Below are 18,454 nucleotides of genomic sequence, written 5' to 3'. Positions count from 1 at the left end.
AGTAAATGTCAGAGTGGCGGAGGGTCGATGTGCAGCAGAGCGTTGACTATCCGGTAGCCGGAGACAGTAGCAATGCTAATAACGTCTTCAGGATTTTGTTGCACGCAAAAGCATGCGAAGTCGTTAAAATATTTCGGAATAAGATTGCTCACTTCAGTTAGCGACACTTTAGATCGCATCTGCACGCTCACCGGGCTGACCAAATGGTATCGGCTGTGTCGTAACGGATAAAACAACGAACGTCGGATGGGCGTTGCTGCCTGCTGCGGAAACGACCGTGTACAGACACCGCGGAATGCCCATCGCTGGAATCAGTACCGTTATTCGGACGGTTCCTGAAGGCGCCTACAATTGAACAGGAATAGTTATGCTGCCCCCCACCACCACCACAAGAAAATGAGTCGATCTATATTTCTGTTATGCTGCTTCGGCAGCCTGCTTCTTGAAGCAGGTCCCTGCGTGACCGCACCGCCTCCGGTGTCCCATGAGGAAAGCGTTCACGAGGCGACAGTCAACATTGAGCACCGCGACAAGGGTAAGCATCGACACTGCAACTTTTTTCTGTCGATATAAAGTGTCATGTCGGCCAGCGACCATGTACACGGTCACATTTGCACACCTGCCACTGTATGTGACAGGCGATGACTTTGACGCCCAGTAAGTTTCCAGTCTCAAACTCTGGATCTTTCAATCTCCATGGCCCGTGGCAACATAGTGTCATAGGCAACAGTGTTCTAAAGGTAAGGCGACCATCATTGACAATACAGCTGGCAACATTCTGGACATCTGTCGAACCATGCAGGTCATTGTTGGAGGCACAAACAACGACTGGTTCTTTAAGCTTGCCGACGTATGCCACTCCATTCCTTTGCTGTGACGTGATGCGACTGACCTCTTCGGCTTGCAGCCTGTTCCTGACGACATGACACTCAAGCCTCCAATTGAGGCTGAAAGGCTAGAGGGTAATCCAGATCTGTAGCGAATCCATTTGCTATGTATCATCCAGTTCGTTAGGAGATTTTACTGGAGCCGTGTGGAAGGTTTCCGTGCTTGTGCCAAAAAGCTACTATCCTGCCGCACGCGTGAGCTCCGGTAGGCTCAGGTTTGTCACATCTGCTCGGCTACATGTGAGATAATGTTTTCTACCAGGCAGCGTGCCCGGTCAGAAACCACCTGCCGGCGGTCCTTTATCACAGCTACTACCCAGTTTTGCAACCCCGACAGTTGGAGGTGTTACTCCTGAGCTCGACTCACTCGGTGGAGCCGCGCCGACGCCCCGAATCAGGAGACATCCTCTTCCAAATACGAGTGCCGAGTATCTCTATCCTCCTGCGACATACGATGGTTAAGAGAGGTCGAGGATGTTGTCGACTGCACACTTCTTGGATATGAAATTCCCAGCCGGGATTTCCCCGGTTGCGAGGCATAACAGTTGTGCGAGAACGCCAGAACAACGGTTTTATGGCGTTTGGCAGACTTTCAGTCCAAGGAAATTTCTGGCTCGTACATGCTGTATAATTTAAAGTTGTTGTGCTGAAGTGGCCGATAATGGAAAACTCACTGCTCGCTAGTGCCGCTACCACTGGTCTGAGTACCTGAGTGCCTTTGACACAAAGCTACACCGCCCGTAGCGGTGAAAATCAATTGAGAATGAATTTCCGCCAAGTGAAGAAACCAGATATTCAGAGCTGTAGCTAATCCTGAACTTCAACAATGATATCAGTCCTGAATTCGTGCTGCAATAACCACAGGCGTTTGACTCGGTTCTGCAGTCGCACGTTCCTTCCTACTCTCACTCCCGCTGTGGTTACTGCTGGGACGATGAGTCTGCTTTTCCGCGGCACACTGCTCTGCGCGATCCACCAAATGACAATCTAATCCCATCTTACGATGCCGTTCTTTGAACACTCTGGTTAGGGAGCTCTCTAGCAACGTAACAACTGCATGACAACTAGGAAGTGTTCTTGAGGACTGCATCGGCCGCGTACTTCGTTCGACAAGGTCTCCTGACAGCGAGAGGCCACCAGCGCATGCGTTTGGAGACACTCAAGTTTTCACACGAGACGCATAGTTGAAAAATTGAAGCATTTAGCGACCGACTAATCAACAGACCCGGTATTTCTGCCTCCCATTTACATCTTGAAGGTCTAGCAGTATGTGTTTTTTGCAGTGAGGTCCTCGTGTCTAACGAGGATGATCCCGCTACCGATTCTGATCGGTCTCCGCTGTCGGGGCCGCAATGCGCTGGTGAAACATCCTGGTAGGCAGAATGTCGCGGGAGAATGTGGACAAAGACTTCAGGCGAAGCTGTTTCCGACGCAGGTTTCACGGTCTCCTTTTGACCAGCCAGCTATAGTGCCGCATCTACGTGGACCCCACTTAATGTCGGCTTGCCGGTGTTTCGCGAAGAAACGAGTACGATTGAGCGAGTATGATGAGTATGAACAGAGCACGCATCCAAGTCGTGTCCCCCTTACGTTTGTGAATGTTCCCATCCACCACCAGTCCGCGAGTGAACTAGTGGACACTGTAGTTGTCGCAGGCCGGCTTCGACTGAAGAACCCCAATTTCTGGCGAAGATGCACTACAGCGGTCACCGACCTCGTGTGCGGTTTCCGGGTCAGGGAGCTCGTTGCAATAGTGAATGCGTACGCGAAGGCCAGATATCGTGACGAGCAATTGTTTAGTTGCCTTGCGAAAGCGATCGGGCGACAAGTCTCCCAATGCCGCCCTTCGGACATTGCTGTTGCCGCTCAGGCGTTTGCGCGGATGAATATCAGAGAATGTGACTTTATGGACGTTCTCGGCGGGGAGGCCTCACGCCGTCTCCACGAGATGGGACCGCGCGGCATTGCAATGCTCGCATGGTCTTACGGGAGATTAGGGATCTTCCATTATGCGCTGTTTGGGGGTATCTTCCGTGAACTTTTGGACAATGTTGACACATTCTCCAGCCTCGACTTGACGCAGGTCATCTGGGCGTTCGGCGAACTGAAGGTCAGCGATGTGGCGGTTCTCTCGCGAATCTGTGACAAGCTGCAGTCGCATCTTCCTCATCAGACACTTTCGGAGTCACTGATTTGTACGCATGCATTACCTAGGATGCTTTTCTTTGACCATGATGTGCTCTCCGAGCTCCGGAGCCTCTATGTACAGCGACTGCGAGAACTTCCCTTAGCAGAATTACCTCTGCTTCTCCACACCTTTGCCAGGCTGGATCGGCAGTGTGCGCCTCATGAGCGGCCCCCGCCGTCTACCAGACTTCATCAGCTTCTTGTGAAGGCGATTCTGAACAACATTTCTTACTACAAACCAGCGGACATTGAGCGAACGCGGTCGTCTTTAGCGGCCGCCGAGATGGCAGACGACTTTCTCGACGATGTGGTTTCTTCTGTTCTACCCTCGCAAATACGCGCGATGACAGTCCAAGACAAGATTGGTCTCTTGGAGTTCTACAGATTCTCGGCTGCTCCAAATTGGACCGCTATAGCAGATATTGTAACGGAGCTGTTCCCTTCATCTCATTCCCTTCGCCTGAGAGACTGGCACCGGCAGCAGGTGTCTGAAGAACACACCCTGCGGTGTCTCGAGAGCTTGGCCGCCATAGGTCACAGAGAAGCGTTTCTGTACGTTCTCCAATCGTTGAAAGAAGCTGACGACGCGGAGCACATCTTCACGGGCACGGCGTTTTCGAGTTATGCTCCGGAAGCAGACAACACAGAACCTCTCGAAGCGTCGGTCGGAAAGAATGTCCTGAGGGGAGCCGCTTCGCTTGTCATCCACCGTCTCCTTTGTCAAATGATGCCGACTGAAGGTACGTTGAATACAAGCTCTCACCACGTGCGTTTACACACCCAGATCTATGTTTTGTGTGTCTTTCTCTCTGAACCCGCCATCTCGACTGCGACGTGAAGGGCGGGAACTGTCGTTGAGGAGCGTTGACTGGACAGGTTTCTGTGCGTAATTCGTGGTCACACGTCACGAATTCAAATCCCACTGGTCTTGATTTCTGTGAATGGGGTCTTTGATTGCATGTCGTGGATTATAGCTAAGGCTGACGGCCATCCCACAGTTGAGTAAACTGTGATTGTTTTGATGTTTTGGCAATATTCACGTCGAATATCTGAGTCCTTTTGTGTCTTATGCGCCACGCTGCAGCGGAGTTCCTAGCGCTTTTGGAGGAATCCTTCAGTCACCGTTCCGGATCTGTGTCTGCCGACACAGTCGGACCAGCCGTTAGTCGACTGGAAGGTAAATGTCAGAAGACGTGCGCAGGGTAATTGGATCCCCTGCGGGATGTCTGGTTGAGTTTTATATTGCTTAGTAGAGCATCTGACTTCCTTGCATTCCTTACACAGTCGGCTTCAGGATAATACGAATCATAGCTAGACCAGCGATTCTCACATGCATCTCGATTGATGCTGAACTGTGTGACCACGAGGTTGAAGGAGGTCTCTGTCGACCCTCCCACTGGGGCCCAAGATTGTGGTCTTCGTCGGTGCAACCGAGAGTGGATGCGGCACAACAGACGCACGGTTCCAGACTAACAAGCGTGAATGTGTCAGATGTGTTGTGAACGTGATGCTCTGTAATGCTTGTTGGAGTGAGACAAGGGACTTGGCGACGCAAACCTAGGACCCCTTTGAGGGAACTTGGGTTGCCCTCGGGCGCTCTAGAAGCTTATGGAGTCATCTGTGACGATGTACATCGGAGATTACGTCAGGCTCCCTCCGTCAGAGAACGCTCTGAAATAATATCTGCGAAAAACGTGCGGAGTCGGTCTCTCGAGGTTGACTGTTGAACACGTGGATTTCTATTTTTCCTCCAGATTGCCGGCGACAATCACCGAGCCAGGCCGGTGTCTCACCCAGTCCTTCCAGAGGTGCTCGAGGAGAGAGTCGCGGTGCCAGAAATTCTTTTTCTGAACATTTAGGCTCCTTCTTGCAGCTGGTACAAGGGGACGCGCTAAGGCCCAACGCATCCCGTTTCAACTATATGGGCCGAACAGTGAAGCAAAACGAGGCTGTCTCAGACACAGCGAGGCAAACAAACACCTTAGTGGCTCAGCCTCCATCTGGGGCTTCGAAAAACGGACTTCAGGCGCCGCCGCAGAGCTTCTGGACTTTTCAGGACGCTACAGACGTGAAAAGCACTGCTGGTGACGCCGGTCTAGGCACGTCAGAGCCAGGCCGGATCGAGATGCATGCAAAAGAAGCGTCTGAAACGACACACAGCAATACCGATTTATTGGACTCGTCTTCAATTGATACGGACACACTGCTAGAACAAAGGATCGATGCTTCGTCTGAACTCGACAGCAGCCGCACACATGCGACCGGGCCTCAGCGCAGTTCGCAGGACGGCGACGGGGAGGGGCGAGGCGGACCTACGGCCTCTTGCATTGAGAGAACTCCGGGTGCAGAGAGGCTTCGTTTGGACCCAAACATTTTGAATTTGGAATTCTACAACGCACTGAGGCTGGCAGTGACCAATGCGGAGCCTCACGATCTTGTTGCCGCACTCATACGCTTTCCACGGGACCCAGCGCGAGGGCTTTGGATCCACGAGCTCGTCACTAAGAAGCTCGAAGGTGAGCGAGAGATGGGGTGTCTCTGTATCTGTAAGGAAAGATGCCGGTCTATAATCTTGTGTAGGAACACACAGCTTCGTGCAACACGCACGGAAGCCTTCCGCGTGGCTATTTGTAAACTGCACTCCTGTTCGGTGTCTCAAATACGTGTGTATACACCGCTGGACACCAGGCTGATTGCTGTGTATGGGCTGATATCAAAACATGTTTAGCTGATGAAATAACAAATCGACGGTCGACGGAAAATATACCGCCTTAGGGAGCATTCTTTAGCACCCGTGTCTTATGTCTGGCCCCCAGACATGTTTTAAAAGGAAGCGTGGTAGCCAGCCAGACACCTGTGGTTCTCCCTGGAACACAGGTTGCTCGATTGAGGACGAGGTATTCACTGCAAGCAGTGCTTGGTTTTGCAACTCTAGATAGGGGTTGGTAATAACCCATGTAGTTGCGGCTCTGTGTAGTGAATGCTTTTTCCATTTCGGTCTTACACGACACAGCATTTGAAGTGTCGCAGTTCTCGGCGTCTGCCGTCGCTTTCTACAGAAGCAAATAAAAAGGCTGAATGTGAAAGTTTCTCTCGTCCCAATCTATTTCGCTGTCGTGCTCGCTCCTGCCGGTTCCTTTGCTGAGCAGCGCTCGAGCCCGAGTATTTGCCGGGCGTGCTTCTGGAGCTGGGAAAGCACTTAAAGCAGAGCGAAGACTTCGAGACAAATCGTGAGGAAGTGAGTGCGGGTGCATTTGATCGTTTTCGGAGAAAGGCTCTTAGCGTACATAGGGTGTGACAACAAGGAAACATGAGCTTTCCACCACAGTGAACTTTGTCCAGCCTGTTCTCGACGTCACATTTGCACTGATCTATCTGTCTATTGACCTACCTATGTACCTGTGTACGTTTCAATGTATCTATATAAGCACCTTGATACCTATGTATGACAATCTATGTACCCCTCTCTCTCTCGTTATATACATTTACAAGTATATGTGTAGCTATGTAACGGAAATACTTTTTATTGGATACGGTGGTCGTAAGAGCAAAACCCTCACACACGAACATGCACAGGGAAACCGCAACACGTTAGATGCTTGCTATCCTCCTTATCGTCCTTCAGACCCCTCCTTTGACGTCGGTGCGTTTCTCTCTGCAGGTAGAAAGCCACCCCGATACGCAGGGAAGCCATCTTCCCCTCCTGTCTCCCGAGCAAGTGGAAGCGTATATATCTCGGGTGTTTGAGTGTCTCTTCAGTTCTCTGGAAGCTGTAGAAACAGAAGAGCGAGAAACATTGCGACAGGAGAGGCATCCCCAGAGGGACTACCCTCGATTGACTGCTTTGTCAAACTCTGCTCTGGCTGTCGTCGTGAAGATGCTCGAAGTCTATTCCGACCGAGAAACCGCTCAAGGCTACGCCGTTGCATGCGCTTCCCTTTTCCTGCGGCGACTGGCAACCGCTGTGAGTTGAAAGGGGACTCTGCAGAGGCGAGACTGAACGCAAGAAAACGACTTTTCTTTGTTGCATCTCTCGTGAAGGAATTCAACACACCTCTGGTTTTTGCAGCGAACAGAGTGTGCCCTAGCTCTACTCTTTAGTAAACGCGTGTGTTGTCTGCATGCGACCCCTGACGGAAAAGCATTTCCGATCTAAACTGGCGAAGCGGTGACGTGGACGAAATTTGCACAAACCGCATGGGACAGGTTCGTGTCTCTCAAAACGGGTTCGAGTACCTGAGCTTGCACAGTCGAATTCGTCTTGGGTAAAGAAAGCCACTGCCGGTTCCTGCTGCTTTTGTTCCGGCGGAAAGGTGCCTCACCGAGTCTGATCAGCACTCTTGACGACGTGATCTCTTCGTTTCTGAGATGGACGTGAATTTGGTGTATGAGATACGCTGGACTGGCCGTTCGAATTCCGTCGTTTCTTCGCGGACTCCAGCGAAAATAGAAACTGGAGGAATGGCGTGATGTTGGGCGAGTCACTAACGAGAGCATGTGTGGTTCCTAGGCATGGGTGTCGCTGTCGGCCCTTGTACGTGAAACTCCTGGAGACTGTACATCGCCGCGTTCAGACTGACTTTTGCGAACGGATTTTTTCTTCCTTTCCGTCTCTGTGAACAAACAGAATGGCCACACGATTTCCCATAGCGGGACAGAGGAAAGAGCTGAGCGGACTACGGCAGGCGCACGAACCTCCGCTACGCAGGAGCAAGCAACAGCGAAGCAGCTGGCGAGAATTTTCCACTCTCTCATTTCCCTCGACGTCCTGCCTTCACAGGGTCTTTGCATGTACGCCGGAAGTGGCGTGTCGCAGTTTCATGTCTGAAGATTATTTTCTACTAGCGTCGGTCTCTGGCTTCGCACGGAACAGACTAGAAAAAGCCGCCTTGGTACAGGTTTTCTGTTCCACCGTAACGAGTTGGGTTTGCACGGTCTTCTGCGTGAATGGGTGCATGCGACACCTGCCCTATCATTGAAAGACAGTGACCTTTGGCTGTGTTTGCTCGACTGGAAAAGAACGCGTCTAGGAATCGCAAGGGTAGCGCAAGATGGACAGTTTTCGTTTTCGGAGTTGTATGGAAAGGATCGGCTCAGGGGTGCCAATCCATATCTCTAGCGGCCTGGGAAGTGACATAATTGAATTAGTTTGCGTATGACCTGGCTGATGTGTGGAGGAGCGAGGATTTTAAGTCTTGGTTGGATTTAAACCTGTTTTGTGTCTGCTAATTTTTGGAATGCCGTTCATGTCTCTAGTGCGACAGAAGGGGGCACTGACAGATATGATCTGAAGCGGTGAGTTTCTTTCTCGTTTGTTTCTGCATTGGCGACTGCTCAATGTTCTTGTGTGTATGTACACCCGTCTGGTTCAGAGAACTCGCTCGCCGCGTCGGACTTCTTTCGTCGCCAGATCTTTTCACAGTCCTTCGTAATTTCGCGGCACTGGGATGTTGCGATGAGCCCGTCGCCGCCCACCTCTTGTTGGGCCTCAGCGTTCGCAAGTTCCAAATCAAAAGCTGGAAGAAAATGAGAGAACTGGAGGTGAGAAAGGCGGCACGGACTGAGAGACACATTCACCGAAGACGTGACTTAGGACTGAAAGTATGAGTATAAATGTACTTATACATCTTCATCTATATTCGTGCATCAGGGCAGAAAAGGGGAACGTGGCAGCCCCGTTCCGGATGAAGAGATGACTGCAAAACGAACTTTCAAGTTCTTGATGTCAGCGAGAAAGAGATAAGGTGGCATGCGTACAAAAACGTGTGTACGTGTATGCATCTACATGCATGTCTTTCATTTTAGTACGCATGTATCGGTTTACCTTTTCTAGTGCAATCATTATTGTATGAAGCATGCACAGTGGCCGTCTCACTTTCGCTTCGTATGCGAGGTTGTTTGAAGGCGTTTGTGGCACGCCGCATCGACATCCTCGTCTCCGAGTTTCAAGTGCTCGTCTTTGGGTCTGCAGTTTCTGTGCTCTCGACTCGGCGTGGATTTGGAGGATGGTCTGCCAACGGGCGAAGGCGGTCAAGGGAAAGAGCGAGGGGTAAGAGATCTAACTTGTTTTCTAGATTTCGTGGTTGCTCGTGCTTTCCTTTCTCTTTCCTGTGAGTCGATCCTCTAGACAGCCGCTGTAGAAATCCCGTTTTACCGGGCTCCTTGATAAACGCCTGGCCTGCTTCGCTTCTAGGACAGGCGAGCTTGTGAAAAAGCGAATGAGTTGTGTGGAGAGCGAAGCACTCACAGGGGACTAAGAATTTGACATCCCTTCTTTCTTTGGGGCGGGAGCTGTCGCCGGTCTCGTTCTTAAGAAACATCTTGGGCACTTGCTAGCGTTCATCATCTAGGTAGAGAAGCAGCAGGAGGATGGAAAGTTCGAATGCAATCTTCTGAGCCTGTGGCTTCTTGTCGACTTTGTTGCGTGTGCGACAACAGGCATACGCGCCCTCGATTGCAGATGCGTTGGGAAGAGAAGATGACGAAAGTCTAGGCGCGGTGGAGTTGCCAAACGACTCAGAACTTCCAAAGTTAGAAGACGAACTGGACCAGGAAATCGCTGAGCGAGTGGAAAGACGACATCGGCAGAAAACGAATACATCCCAGTCACTTAAAACAACTGCAGCGCCGTGATACAGTAGCACACCCGCACACAGACCCCTCAACACATTATGCGGGGCAATGTAGCCTCGACACAACACTATATATATATATATATATTACTCATTACAGGTGCGAATTTACGTATATACATATGTATAAATATACATATAAAGAATGCACTCGCCTAGATTGGACGCAGACCGATGAAGAGCCTCCTAAGTTGTCGAATATAAATCTGTTTCCACATTGCTTGTAAACCACGTTATTCTAAACTATTTTCCGTTTCTCTATATTGTCCGTTCTCTCTCTGCTGGAATACCGTCAGTGTTGCGCGCGGTTCCAGGAGACTCATCTCTCAACGTCTGGTTACCGTTGGGGGCAAACCCTTCTTTCGTTTTTTCGTATCTGTCCCAGATTTGTCTGTCTTCTTTGTTGACCAGATTGTTGTCTTCGCGGTTTGGGTGTTTCCTACCGCGGCGTGCGGAATTCCGTCTTTTTTTGCTACGGTTTTTCGTCTTCGACTGTTTGTTCGGCACACCTGAAACACAGAGAGAAGATCGAGAAACCTGCAGGGAAAAGCTTTCGACCATCCGGTTCCACTGCGTTGCTTTCTCGTGGAAATGCGCCCAATCTCGGAACTCCACGTTTCGCGTTTGGATAGTCGATTTGAGAACAAGAAAGGGGGAGGATGGAGCCCGAGACAGCGTGCTACTTCCACACAAGCTGGAAAAGACATGACCATGAAATTCGCGCACATATACGTGGGCAAACCAGCAATTTATTCACGAGAAAATGTAAGCGACTAAGAGCGGTCTCCAGAGATCCTCATCTCCGGGTAGAATAAAAAAGCAAAGTCTTCCGGAAGGAGCAGGACTGCTACGGGCGCCGCACATGCTTCGCGGGCCACGATTTGCCCGTAGAAAATATCGACTGGTTTTCACCCTACATCCACATAACTCGTAGACTCTCTCTCTGGAAGGTGCGTGCAGATCACTTGTGAAACCACCGTTAGCTCCTTTTGTGTCCTACGTTTTCTGCACGACTATCGATACCGCTTATAAACTCATTCCCTGGTTCGTGGTAGTCTCGAGTATAAGGAAAACTACTACATCTACGGTCTACATCAGACGCACATTGAACACAAAAAGCACTACTTTGTGTACGTTCTGATTCGAACGCACCTTTACCCCAATCCCTGCAGTTTTGGTACTCTAGGGAAGAAGCAATGGCACTAACGCGTCTGTGTTTAGAATCAAACGCCACGCTGGTTTGCTGTAAACGTAACGCCAGCACTCTGTCAGCGTAGAAACCCGCAAGTCACCGTGGGGAGTCCCAGGACTGGGGGGCGAGAAACAAGGTGCGAACTTCACTTTCTCTCAGTCGTTTCTTCCCCGACAAAAAACTCAACGTACTGTGATAAGACAACCAAGTGAAGCAGTACCGCTGAAGACACTGTGTGCTGTGTTCCATTGTTTTGCCAAAGCGCTTTTGTCGACTGCCGAAAAAAACTGTCATCCTTGATCATCCACATCCAGGTTATCTGCACATCGCACACCCAAAGTCTCAGAAAATAGCACTCAATCTCTCTGACGTGGAGTTCGCTTGGGAGCAAAGCCGATCCTTAGCGTTGAGAGCGAGAGACAGAGAAGCTGGTAGGGCTGTTCCGAAAATGCCCTGTACCGCCTGCGAGGAAGTTTTTCTTCTCAGCGGTTTCTTCGAGAAGGATGGAGTCATTGTTAATGCAGGATCTGCCTTCTTCCGAGCCACACCAGTGCGGGACTAAAGACCCTGCAGTCTCTGGAACTCTACGTGTGGAGACTGAGGCAGAAACTGCTTGTGCATGCATGCACACACGAGACAAGTGATTGCGACCACAGGCGAGTTTCGAAGCCTCTTGGTGAAAAAGGGAAAGAAACTTCGACACGCTTCCGTCTTGTTCTCTTTCTTGTCAAGGTTTTGCTGGCTGCTTTCTGTTTTCTTCATGGACCAGGCAGATGCGCCTCAAAAACGTCGATGAGCCGGATGCCCTGACGAGTCGTGATGAACCGCATGGAACGCGTTCCCCAAGCGAAACCTTGAGGCGGTATTGATGCCCATGACGGTTGTGCACCTAAACGAGCGTTTAAACATTAATTGAAGTCATTTTGACCTCAGTGTGTAGGTGTAGTTGACGTGCCTCTCATCGTTATATGGAGCCGAGCGATTCACTCCGCTGCTCCGTCCAACCACAAGAGGTTCAAAGTATCATTACATGCAGTGATACCTCTGCCTCCCTCTCTGGTTAATACTTGTGTCTTCGTTTGACCTTTTCCGGTTTAGTATATACTCAACTGCCTTCGTAGGACGGGAGCCTTACTTTGGAAAGAGTGTTCTGACGACCCGCTTGGCGCGAGTGTTTTTATCCATCGTCAAGACGGAACACGTCCGCCTTACCCTGATGCGGCCCTTTTCGTCGTTTTTTTCTTCTTACGTGAAGAATGGGCGACTTTGAGGAACTGCCGGAGGCTTTTTTGAGACCCCAGTGTCGACAAGCAAAAGTCGCTGGGTGCACGTACCGGCAAATTGTGGTTGACGATGAGTCGCGTGACTTGTTTGACCTGCCCGTCTGGGATCAGAACGAAAATTTGCAGAAATGGCGCGAGAGGAAAGGGGTTGCCACTGGGAAGGAACAACACAGAGAAATGCCCTTGAGACACTGGGAAGATGAAGACGGTTATTTTGATGAGGAAGAAGCGAGTCTGTTAACTTTTGATGATGCATCTAGCTCGTGGACGTTGAAAATGAGCATTCCGAGTGATCTTCACTGTAGTGTTGTCGGGAAAAAGGGGCGTACACTGCGTGAGTTGCAGAAGGAGTTTCATGTGTCCATTCATATGCCATCCGGGAACGACGATGAGATAACCATACGGGGATCTCATCGCGATTCTCTGCTATCGGTGAAGGCGGAAATCGAAATTCTGCTCGAGCAGCAGAAACCTTCAAGACGGTATACCCACTTCATTTGCATCCCCCTCATAGACCCTCGATTGGGAGAGAGATTCAACATCTTCAAAGCTCAACTGACCGCGGCGTACCCTGACCTCGACGACGCACTCTTTGCTCAGCCAAATCGCCTGCACTTCACCATTCTTATGCTGCACCTTCCCACCAGAGACAGTGAAGAAAGGTGCCAGCAACTCCTGGAGTCTATTGGACCGCAAATCTACGACGCCGTCGACACACGCTCCATGCGGCTGCACCTCAAGGGTCTAGAAATAATGAACGACGACCCGTCTGCAACCCACGTTGTGTACACCACGCAGTATAGCGGGTACGCGTCGCGTTTCTGTCGGTTCCAGTGTACCTCACAAATACCTTCACAATGACAAAAGTGTGAGCATCCGCATGTACACAACTCAGTGCAGGATACGCGGTCATGGGTCCGCTCTTCGCCCTGAATAACTTGTCGTATTTACATTGATAGGAATCGACTACTGTGATGCTAGTAAGATTGGTGCCATCTTACTCGGAGTGTACCTTCCTCTGTACGTACGCCTCAGTGTGTCGTATTGTTGCACGATTGCCTGCCTCCAGGAACGACGCCGATCAGGAAACGCTCAACAGACTGAACCGCCTTTGCGAAGCGATTATAGTGGCATTTAAAGATGCAGGAATCGTCACGGTAGAGGAACTTCATCGCCAACGCCTCGTCGACAGTGAAGGGACGAACGTTTCAGTCAAACTGCACGCGACGGTCATGAACACAACGTATCAGATCCGAAAGGCCATACGGTCCCGCATTGACGCTGAAAACGAGGATTCTGCTTCGGCTCAAGAGAGGAAACGCGAGGCAATTCGGAAAGCTCGTGAAGGCTTCGATGCAACGCAGTTGCTCCGAGATTTCCGTCTCTTCGATTTCCTTAATGCCCAAGCCACTTGTGTCAGTCTGTGTAGGCTGACTGGCAGCGAAGAACAGGGAGGTTTCTATAGTACCGTCGCGTCGGTGCGACTTCCGTAGAAAGGAACCAGAGACTCTGTAGCGTCGCGTTACATTCATTCGCTCCCCACACGTCTAAGAGATTTCCAGTCTCTGTGGCAGCTAGAGAGAACGGTGCTCTTATTGCTTAGGTCGATTATGTTGCGACTTTCTCCCCCTAGCAGTTTTCGTCGTAGGCAAGAACGTGCTGCATAGCACTTTTGAGTCGTGCCTGCTCTCGTCCACCCTGAAAAGCCATGATACCGAATCTCGAAAACTTTTCAAACGCGTGTGCGTCAGTGTTTCTGTCCACCCGCCTAAACTCAAGGCATCGCTTGTAAACAAGTCAAAGACGTCAAGATCCGGAAGTGAGGCGACAACACACTACATTGTTTTTGAAAACTTGCCCCACACAAAAAATCCCGTTCAAGGAAGCCGCTAAGATGGAAACGGCGCCGCTGCCTCCGACGACTTACATCTGTAATGGGATGTTTTGATGGTAGAAACTCAGCTCATACGATACGGAAATAAGGGTTTGCACTGAAAATACGCGGCGCGCTTTCTACAAAAAAGGGATGAATTATAACACTCTGGAAATGCACAACGTGTATATGTGATTTTTATATCGATTTGTCAAACTGTTCCGATCAAACCGACATGGTAGAGGAAGAAACACCCCTATGGGCTGTGATATGCTCTCTGCCAAAATATGGCGTCAAATAAGAAAAGAGACACATGAATTTAGAGGATTACCGTGATTTGGTGAAACAAATAACGCTTACATGCCAGCAGCTATGTTCGAATATCCCGTCGAAACTGTTCTACGTTGAACTGCCTGCCTCAGTGCTTCCGTTGGACAGCTGTGGAAGCCACTTGCTCTCAAGTCTTTCCGCGCTTGGTCTCGACAGCCAGGAACTCCCTGACAGAATACATACATGCACTGAACGGTGTGCAAGAAGAAAGAGCTGTACAGCAATTTTCCCGCACACGATAACTCGACTCAGAAGTAGTCGTCTTCCTCTTCACTTTCCTCGCCTTCCAGCTTGTCACCTGCTTCGTTATCCCGCCACCTGCACGGAAAAGACACGAGCGCCTCCCGTCGACTTCAGTTTCTTTGTTGTGGATGAGGCGTTCACTGGCTTTGCTGTGACGGGGAAACCGAATAGTAGACAACCAGCCGGTGCCGCGTTCCGCCGAAGCCACGTGATAAGAAGGCCACTTTAGTAAACCAAAATATCATTTTCTACATGACGTACTCGTCTGCGGTTCTAGGGTGTGACGCCCGGATAACAGCCCGCCGGACAACCGCGGTTTCTCGCATTGAGACTTCCTTGAAAAACATGCTAATGCTGACCTACAGTTTAGGCCGAAGCACACAAAATATACTTCAGACAGAAAATCGGCCGGGATCTCGAGGAATTGGACTGGTCTACGAATACTGTCGGCGAAGCTTTGATTGGAACTTCGCCCCTCGTGTGCGGCTTTAATGACGTGACACTGTTGATGCATGAAAGCAACCACGGCGGCCTTCGACAACTCACCACTGGGATATTTTTTCTTCTTCCGCTGTCATTAGGATCCGCTCCACGATTATCCGGCGTTCCTGCTGCGCCTTTTGGTTTTTGGCGCTCGCCAGTTTCCCGGATATCCCCCGGGAATCTTCGTCTCCTCTTGGCTTCGCCGCTATACTGCGGCGGCCCGGTCGGCAGCGCGTGCCACTTCCAGGTTTTGGAGTCTCGGCTAGGAAGCTCTGCATTGTCGCTTTGTTCCCGTGATGCGTCCCTGCGCCTCGTCCCCCCTTTTGGCACACTGGAGACGCTTTTGGCTTTTGCTCCTCTTTCCCGTTCTTCCTTCGCAGGGACATGCGGGACCGAACGCAGTTCGCCTCTCCAGCTGCAACTGCGGACGCGAGATACGACTGCTGCAGCACGATCGGATACTGATTGTGCTCATCGAAGTCCCCGAACCGCCCCGCACAGTGCTGGCCGTGAACGCACCCCCGCACCCGACACGGACACCCCTCTGACGCGATACTGTCAACACTACTTGTGCTTCCAGTGGACAGACGGTTGACCGGGTGACTACAAAACGCTGCGTTCCGTAGGTAGTACATCTCGCTGCATGCACTCTTTCCACCAGCGACGCCACATACGAACAGAGGACCGGCCGCTGCCGCCATAGAGATGTCGCCCTTCTTGTTACCTCCCTTTCTAGCCTTCCGAGAGACCATGGAACACGACATACCAGAGGCAAACGAGGAACCATGGACGGGAGATGCGCCCGGCATGCAGTTTCCGGTGACCGGCTCCATGTCCACTCCACAAGCAGAAGCGGAAGAACGAGGAGTAAGACCAGTGTGCAAGTCAGACAAAAGGGCGGCCGTCGCAGCCCTTGCCGCGTCAACGGCTGCCGTCACATCATCGTCTCCCGTGATTGTCGGTGAAATCATGGCATCCCGAGGAGAGACCCACGGCGACGCGTGGGTCTCATCAGCTGTCACTGCGCACATGTGGCTGTCGAGGTTGTATATCGACTTCTGCGTTTCAGCAGCCGCCTCTGGTGGAGAAGGGTGACTTAGCTCTTGGCTATTATCGGACCACTGGGGGGTGACAAAAAGCTGAGAAGTGCAACAGTGGTCCGCCAACGTCTCCTCGCCACCGGAAGTGAAGTAACATTCATCGGCGAGAGTCGTTACAGCTGGGAAGGCGCTTTGCGGCGACACTAAGCGCGAGACTGGAGTGGTCGGAAACGCAGCTGCTCTCTGTTCCGATTTCTCTCCCTGACAGGACTCACTAGACTCTTGGCTTTCTGGAGAGGCACAGACTGGACGCCAGGGTTGAACCAATGTGCCAGGTCCAAACCGTAATGTTTCTCTGCCGTCTCCTACGGTGCCAGGACGCTTGCTTTGGGGATCTACCGCACGCGCCTCCTCCTTGCCTCCTGTCCAAACAGTGTCTGTTTCGCCGGTGGACTGGTCCGCCCGGCTGATTTGAGATGGTTTTGCGTCCTGGCGAGTCACATGGTGATACACGCCGTCCACAACGACGGGGGAAGCCTCAGCTTCTTGCTCATGCTTTGCGATACGCACTGACGAGGCCACATGATTTCGGGAAATAGATCTCCGCTTGGAAACTTGAACCCCATCCACCACCTTGAGCACTGCACCATGGACAGGGACCTCTCCCCGACCTCGCTTCAACCCCCACAAGTGAGGAGGGCAGATCTCGATTGGCATTTCGACTTGTCTGTTTTCCAGGGCCTCGCCTTGGGCAGTCGATCTGCTGTCGCAGCCGCGGTGGCTGTCTTCGTTTGGCGGTGGAAGGCGGGTTAGACTGCTAAGTTTGCTACCATCTTCGACCGAGCATGCGCTCACAGCCAGTGCCTAGAAAAAGCACCACACACACCGACATTCTCATTCCATAGGTGGCTCTACAATACCGCGCTGCAGGATGCGAACAAGCGGAAGAAGCCTCTCCCGCGACACAGCGGTTTCCCCCCGTGTGCACGGCCCATGGCAAATAGTGTAGAAACAGTCACATAACCCTCCTTCGTATACAGCTTCGTTTGTGAGAGGGAAAAGGCGTTGCGGCAGCGTACCGACCAGAGAAACGTACTGCCGAGAAAAACTGAAACGAACAAAAACTTACGGCCGCAGTTTTTGGTCGCCGAGGCATCGATGATGTTAAGCCTTGGACTTCCTGGACAGCGACGACTACAGGCTTCTTCAGAGCGACAAAGTGATTTTCGAGTTTGCAGTTATCAAGGGAAAAACATCAGCGGTCTAGTTAACTGCAACTCGTTGTCTCAAAACAAGCATCAGCGTTGGCTTGCGATCCAGAGGGGTTGTCCTGCTAACGGAAAACCAGACAAGAGCCGAAAACAGGCATGTATCGAACAGCAAGAGCCAGCCGCGAAACTGCATACCAGGAAAGGCTCTTGGTCACTTGAAGGTGCGGTCTGCCTTTCTTCCTGATCAGAGGGGCAAAACGGCATCCGCTAGTTGATTCGTCCATCGGAAGCACGCTGGACACGAACACGGGAGTGTGCGGACAACCGGTGATGCAGCCATGTGGGTGCCTTTGCATCTGTCGGAGCATGGAAAGAGAAACTACCTTCAACAGGTGCAAGAGACCTTACCTTCGTGTCCTTCGGCGACACATTTGCGAAATCGGGGTGAAGATATGCCAGCGACCACCACGATCGCCACATGAAGACACCAACACACTGCAAGCGAGGGCGGTTTCTGCCACCTGTGTAGCCGTACGTCGCAGAAAGTCCAATCCTTTTCCGAATCTCAAACCGTGAGTGCTTGTCCGAGATGCTGCATTTAAAAGGAGGCAACTTCAAATGAAACGGCACCATGGCGTGCCCGAAGGATTGCACAGCGCTCGCTGTATAGACGGGTCGTGGTCTTAGAAACACCGGAGCTATCACTTCACCATTAGGCAAATTCGATCGCAAGTTTCATATTTTGGGTGGAATTTGCAGTACAAATAGAATTCTACTGAAAGTATGAACTGCTTGGTCCTGGATGGTCATGCACCCGTCCGGACGCAATCCTGGCAGCATCCGGGCAAATGCCTCTTCCTGGGGAAAATGCGGCGCCCCGTGCTGTGCGTTACCACAGCTAATACATGCAGAAAGGAGCTAGTTAAACAAAGGGGTAGAACAGAAGCGGCACTCGAATGGTGGTTTCCTTTTGCTGCCATTTTCTTACAGGAAGCGAGCATCGACGGCGGACACCCGTCAACCTTGCGACACACGGGATTGGTCAACGCTCTTTGCCTCAGGCGGATGTCTTGTCCGCGCGTGTGGCGGTCAC

General features: G+C 51.3%; 4 protein-coding genes across 4 annotated transcripts; 3 read left to right on the top strand and 1 right to left on the bottom strand.

Annotated features, from left to right (window-relative positions):
* The first annotated feature begins 340 nt into the window (after positions 1 to 340).
* TGME49_271220 (hypothetical protein) lies at positions 341 to 1,535 on the top strand. The gene is made up of 7 exons (XM_002365747.1): positions 341 to 535; positions 591 to 657; positions 716 to 740; positions 803 to 850; positions 908 to 962; positions 1,015 to 1,092; positions 1,150 to 1,535. Exons 1-7 carry the CDS (start codon positions 397 to 399, stop codon positions 1,347 to 1,349), a joined length of 612 nt encoding a protein of 203 aa, XP_002365788.1. The 5' UTR covers positions 341 to 396; the 3' UTR covers positions 1,350 to 1,535.
* A 607-nt stretch (positions 1,536 to 2,142) lies between these two features.
* TGME49_271240 (hypothetical protein) lies at positions 2,143 to 9,707 on the top strand (the record flags this gene model as incomplete). Its single annotated transcript, XM_018781611.1, has 9 exons — positions 2,143 to 3,814; positions 4,159 to 4,251; positions 4,829 to 5,590; positions 6,224 to 6,312; positions 6,736 to 7,038; positions 7,702 to 7,865; positions 8,447 to 8,615; positions 9,046 to 9,123; positions 9,513 to 9,707. The coding sequence occupies exons 1-9, from the start codon at positions 2,194 to 2,196 to the stop codon at positions 9,705 to 9,707; spliced, it is 3,474 nt and encodes a 1,157-aa protein (XP_018636647.1). The 5' UTR covers positions 2,143 to 2,193.
* A 2,447-nt stretch (positions 9,708 to 12,154) lies between these two features.
* Positions 12,155 to 13,674, top strand: TGME49_271250 (hypothetical protein; the record flags this gene model as incomplete). Its single annotated transcript, XM_002365750.1, has 2 exons — positions 12,155 to 12,987; positions 13,251 to 13,674. 2 exons carry the CDS (start codon positions 12,155 to 12,157, stop codon positions 13,672 to 13,674), a joined length of 1,257 nt encoding a protein of 418 aa, XP_002365791.1.
* A 222-nt stretch (positions 13,675 to 13,896) lies between these two features.
* On the bottom strand, positions 13,897 to 18,124 carry TGME49_271260 (hypothetical protein). The gene is made up of 4 exons (XM_018781612.1): positions 17,770 to 18,124; positions 17,280 to 17,480; positions 15,174 to 17,014; positions 13,897 to 14,702 (listed from the first exon to the last, which is right to left on the bottom strand). Exons 2-4 carry the CDS (start codon positions 17,304 to 17,306, stop codon positions 14,633 to 14,635), a joined length of 1,938 nt encoding a protein of 645 aa, XP_018636648.1. The 5' UTR covers positions 17,307 to 17,480; positions 17,770 to 18,124; the 3' UTR covers positions 13,897 to 14,632.
* Between the last annotated feature and the right edge of the window lie 330 nt (positions 18,125 to 18,454).

Source organism: Toxoplasma gondii, chromosome VIII (genome assembly GCF_000006565.2).
Source record: "Toxoplasma gondii ME49 chromosome VIII, whole genome shotgun sequence".
Taxonomy (NCBI): domain Eukaryota; phylum Apicomplexa; class Conoidasida; order Eucoccidiorida; family Sarcocystidae; genus Toxoplasma; species Toxoplasma gondii.
This window is presented reverse-complemented; position numbering and strand designations above follow the sequence as displayed.

Coding starts and splice junctions, on each gene's coding strand:
- TGME49_271260 (XM_018781612.1), bottom strand. CDS start 17,306: ATGCCTCGGCGACCAAAAACTGCGGCC. Junction 17,015..17,279: donor GGCGACCAAAAACTGCGGCC/GTAAGTTTTTGT, acceptor TGCTTTTTCTAG/GCACTGGCTGTGAGCGCATG. Junction 14,703..15,173: donor GAAGAAAAAATATCCCAGTG/GTGAGTTGTCGA, acceptor TTTTCCGTGCAG/GTGGCGGGATAACGAAGCAG.
- TGME49_271220 (XM_002365747.1), top strand. CDS start 397: ATGAGTCGATCTATATTTCTGTTATGCTGCTTCGGCAGCCTGCTTCTT. Junction 741..802: donor TAGGCAACAGTGTTCTAAAG/GTAAGGCGACCA, acceptor CGAACCATGCAG/GTCATTGTTGGAGGCACAAA. Junction 851..907: donor GGTTCTTTAAGCTTGCCGAC/GTATGCCACTCC, acceptor TTCGGCTTGCAG/CCTGTTCCTGACGACATGAC.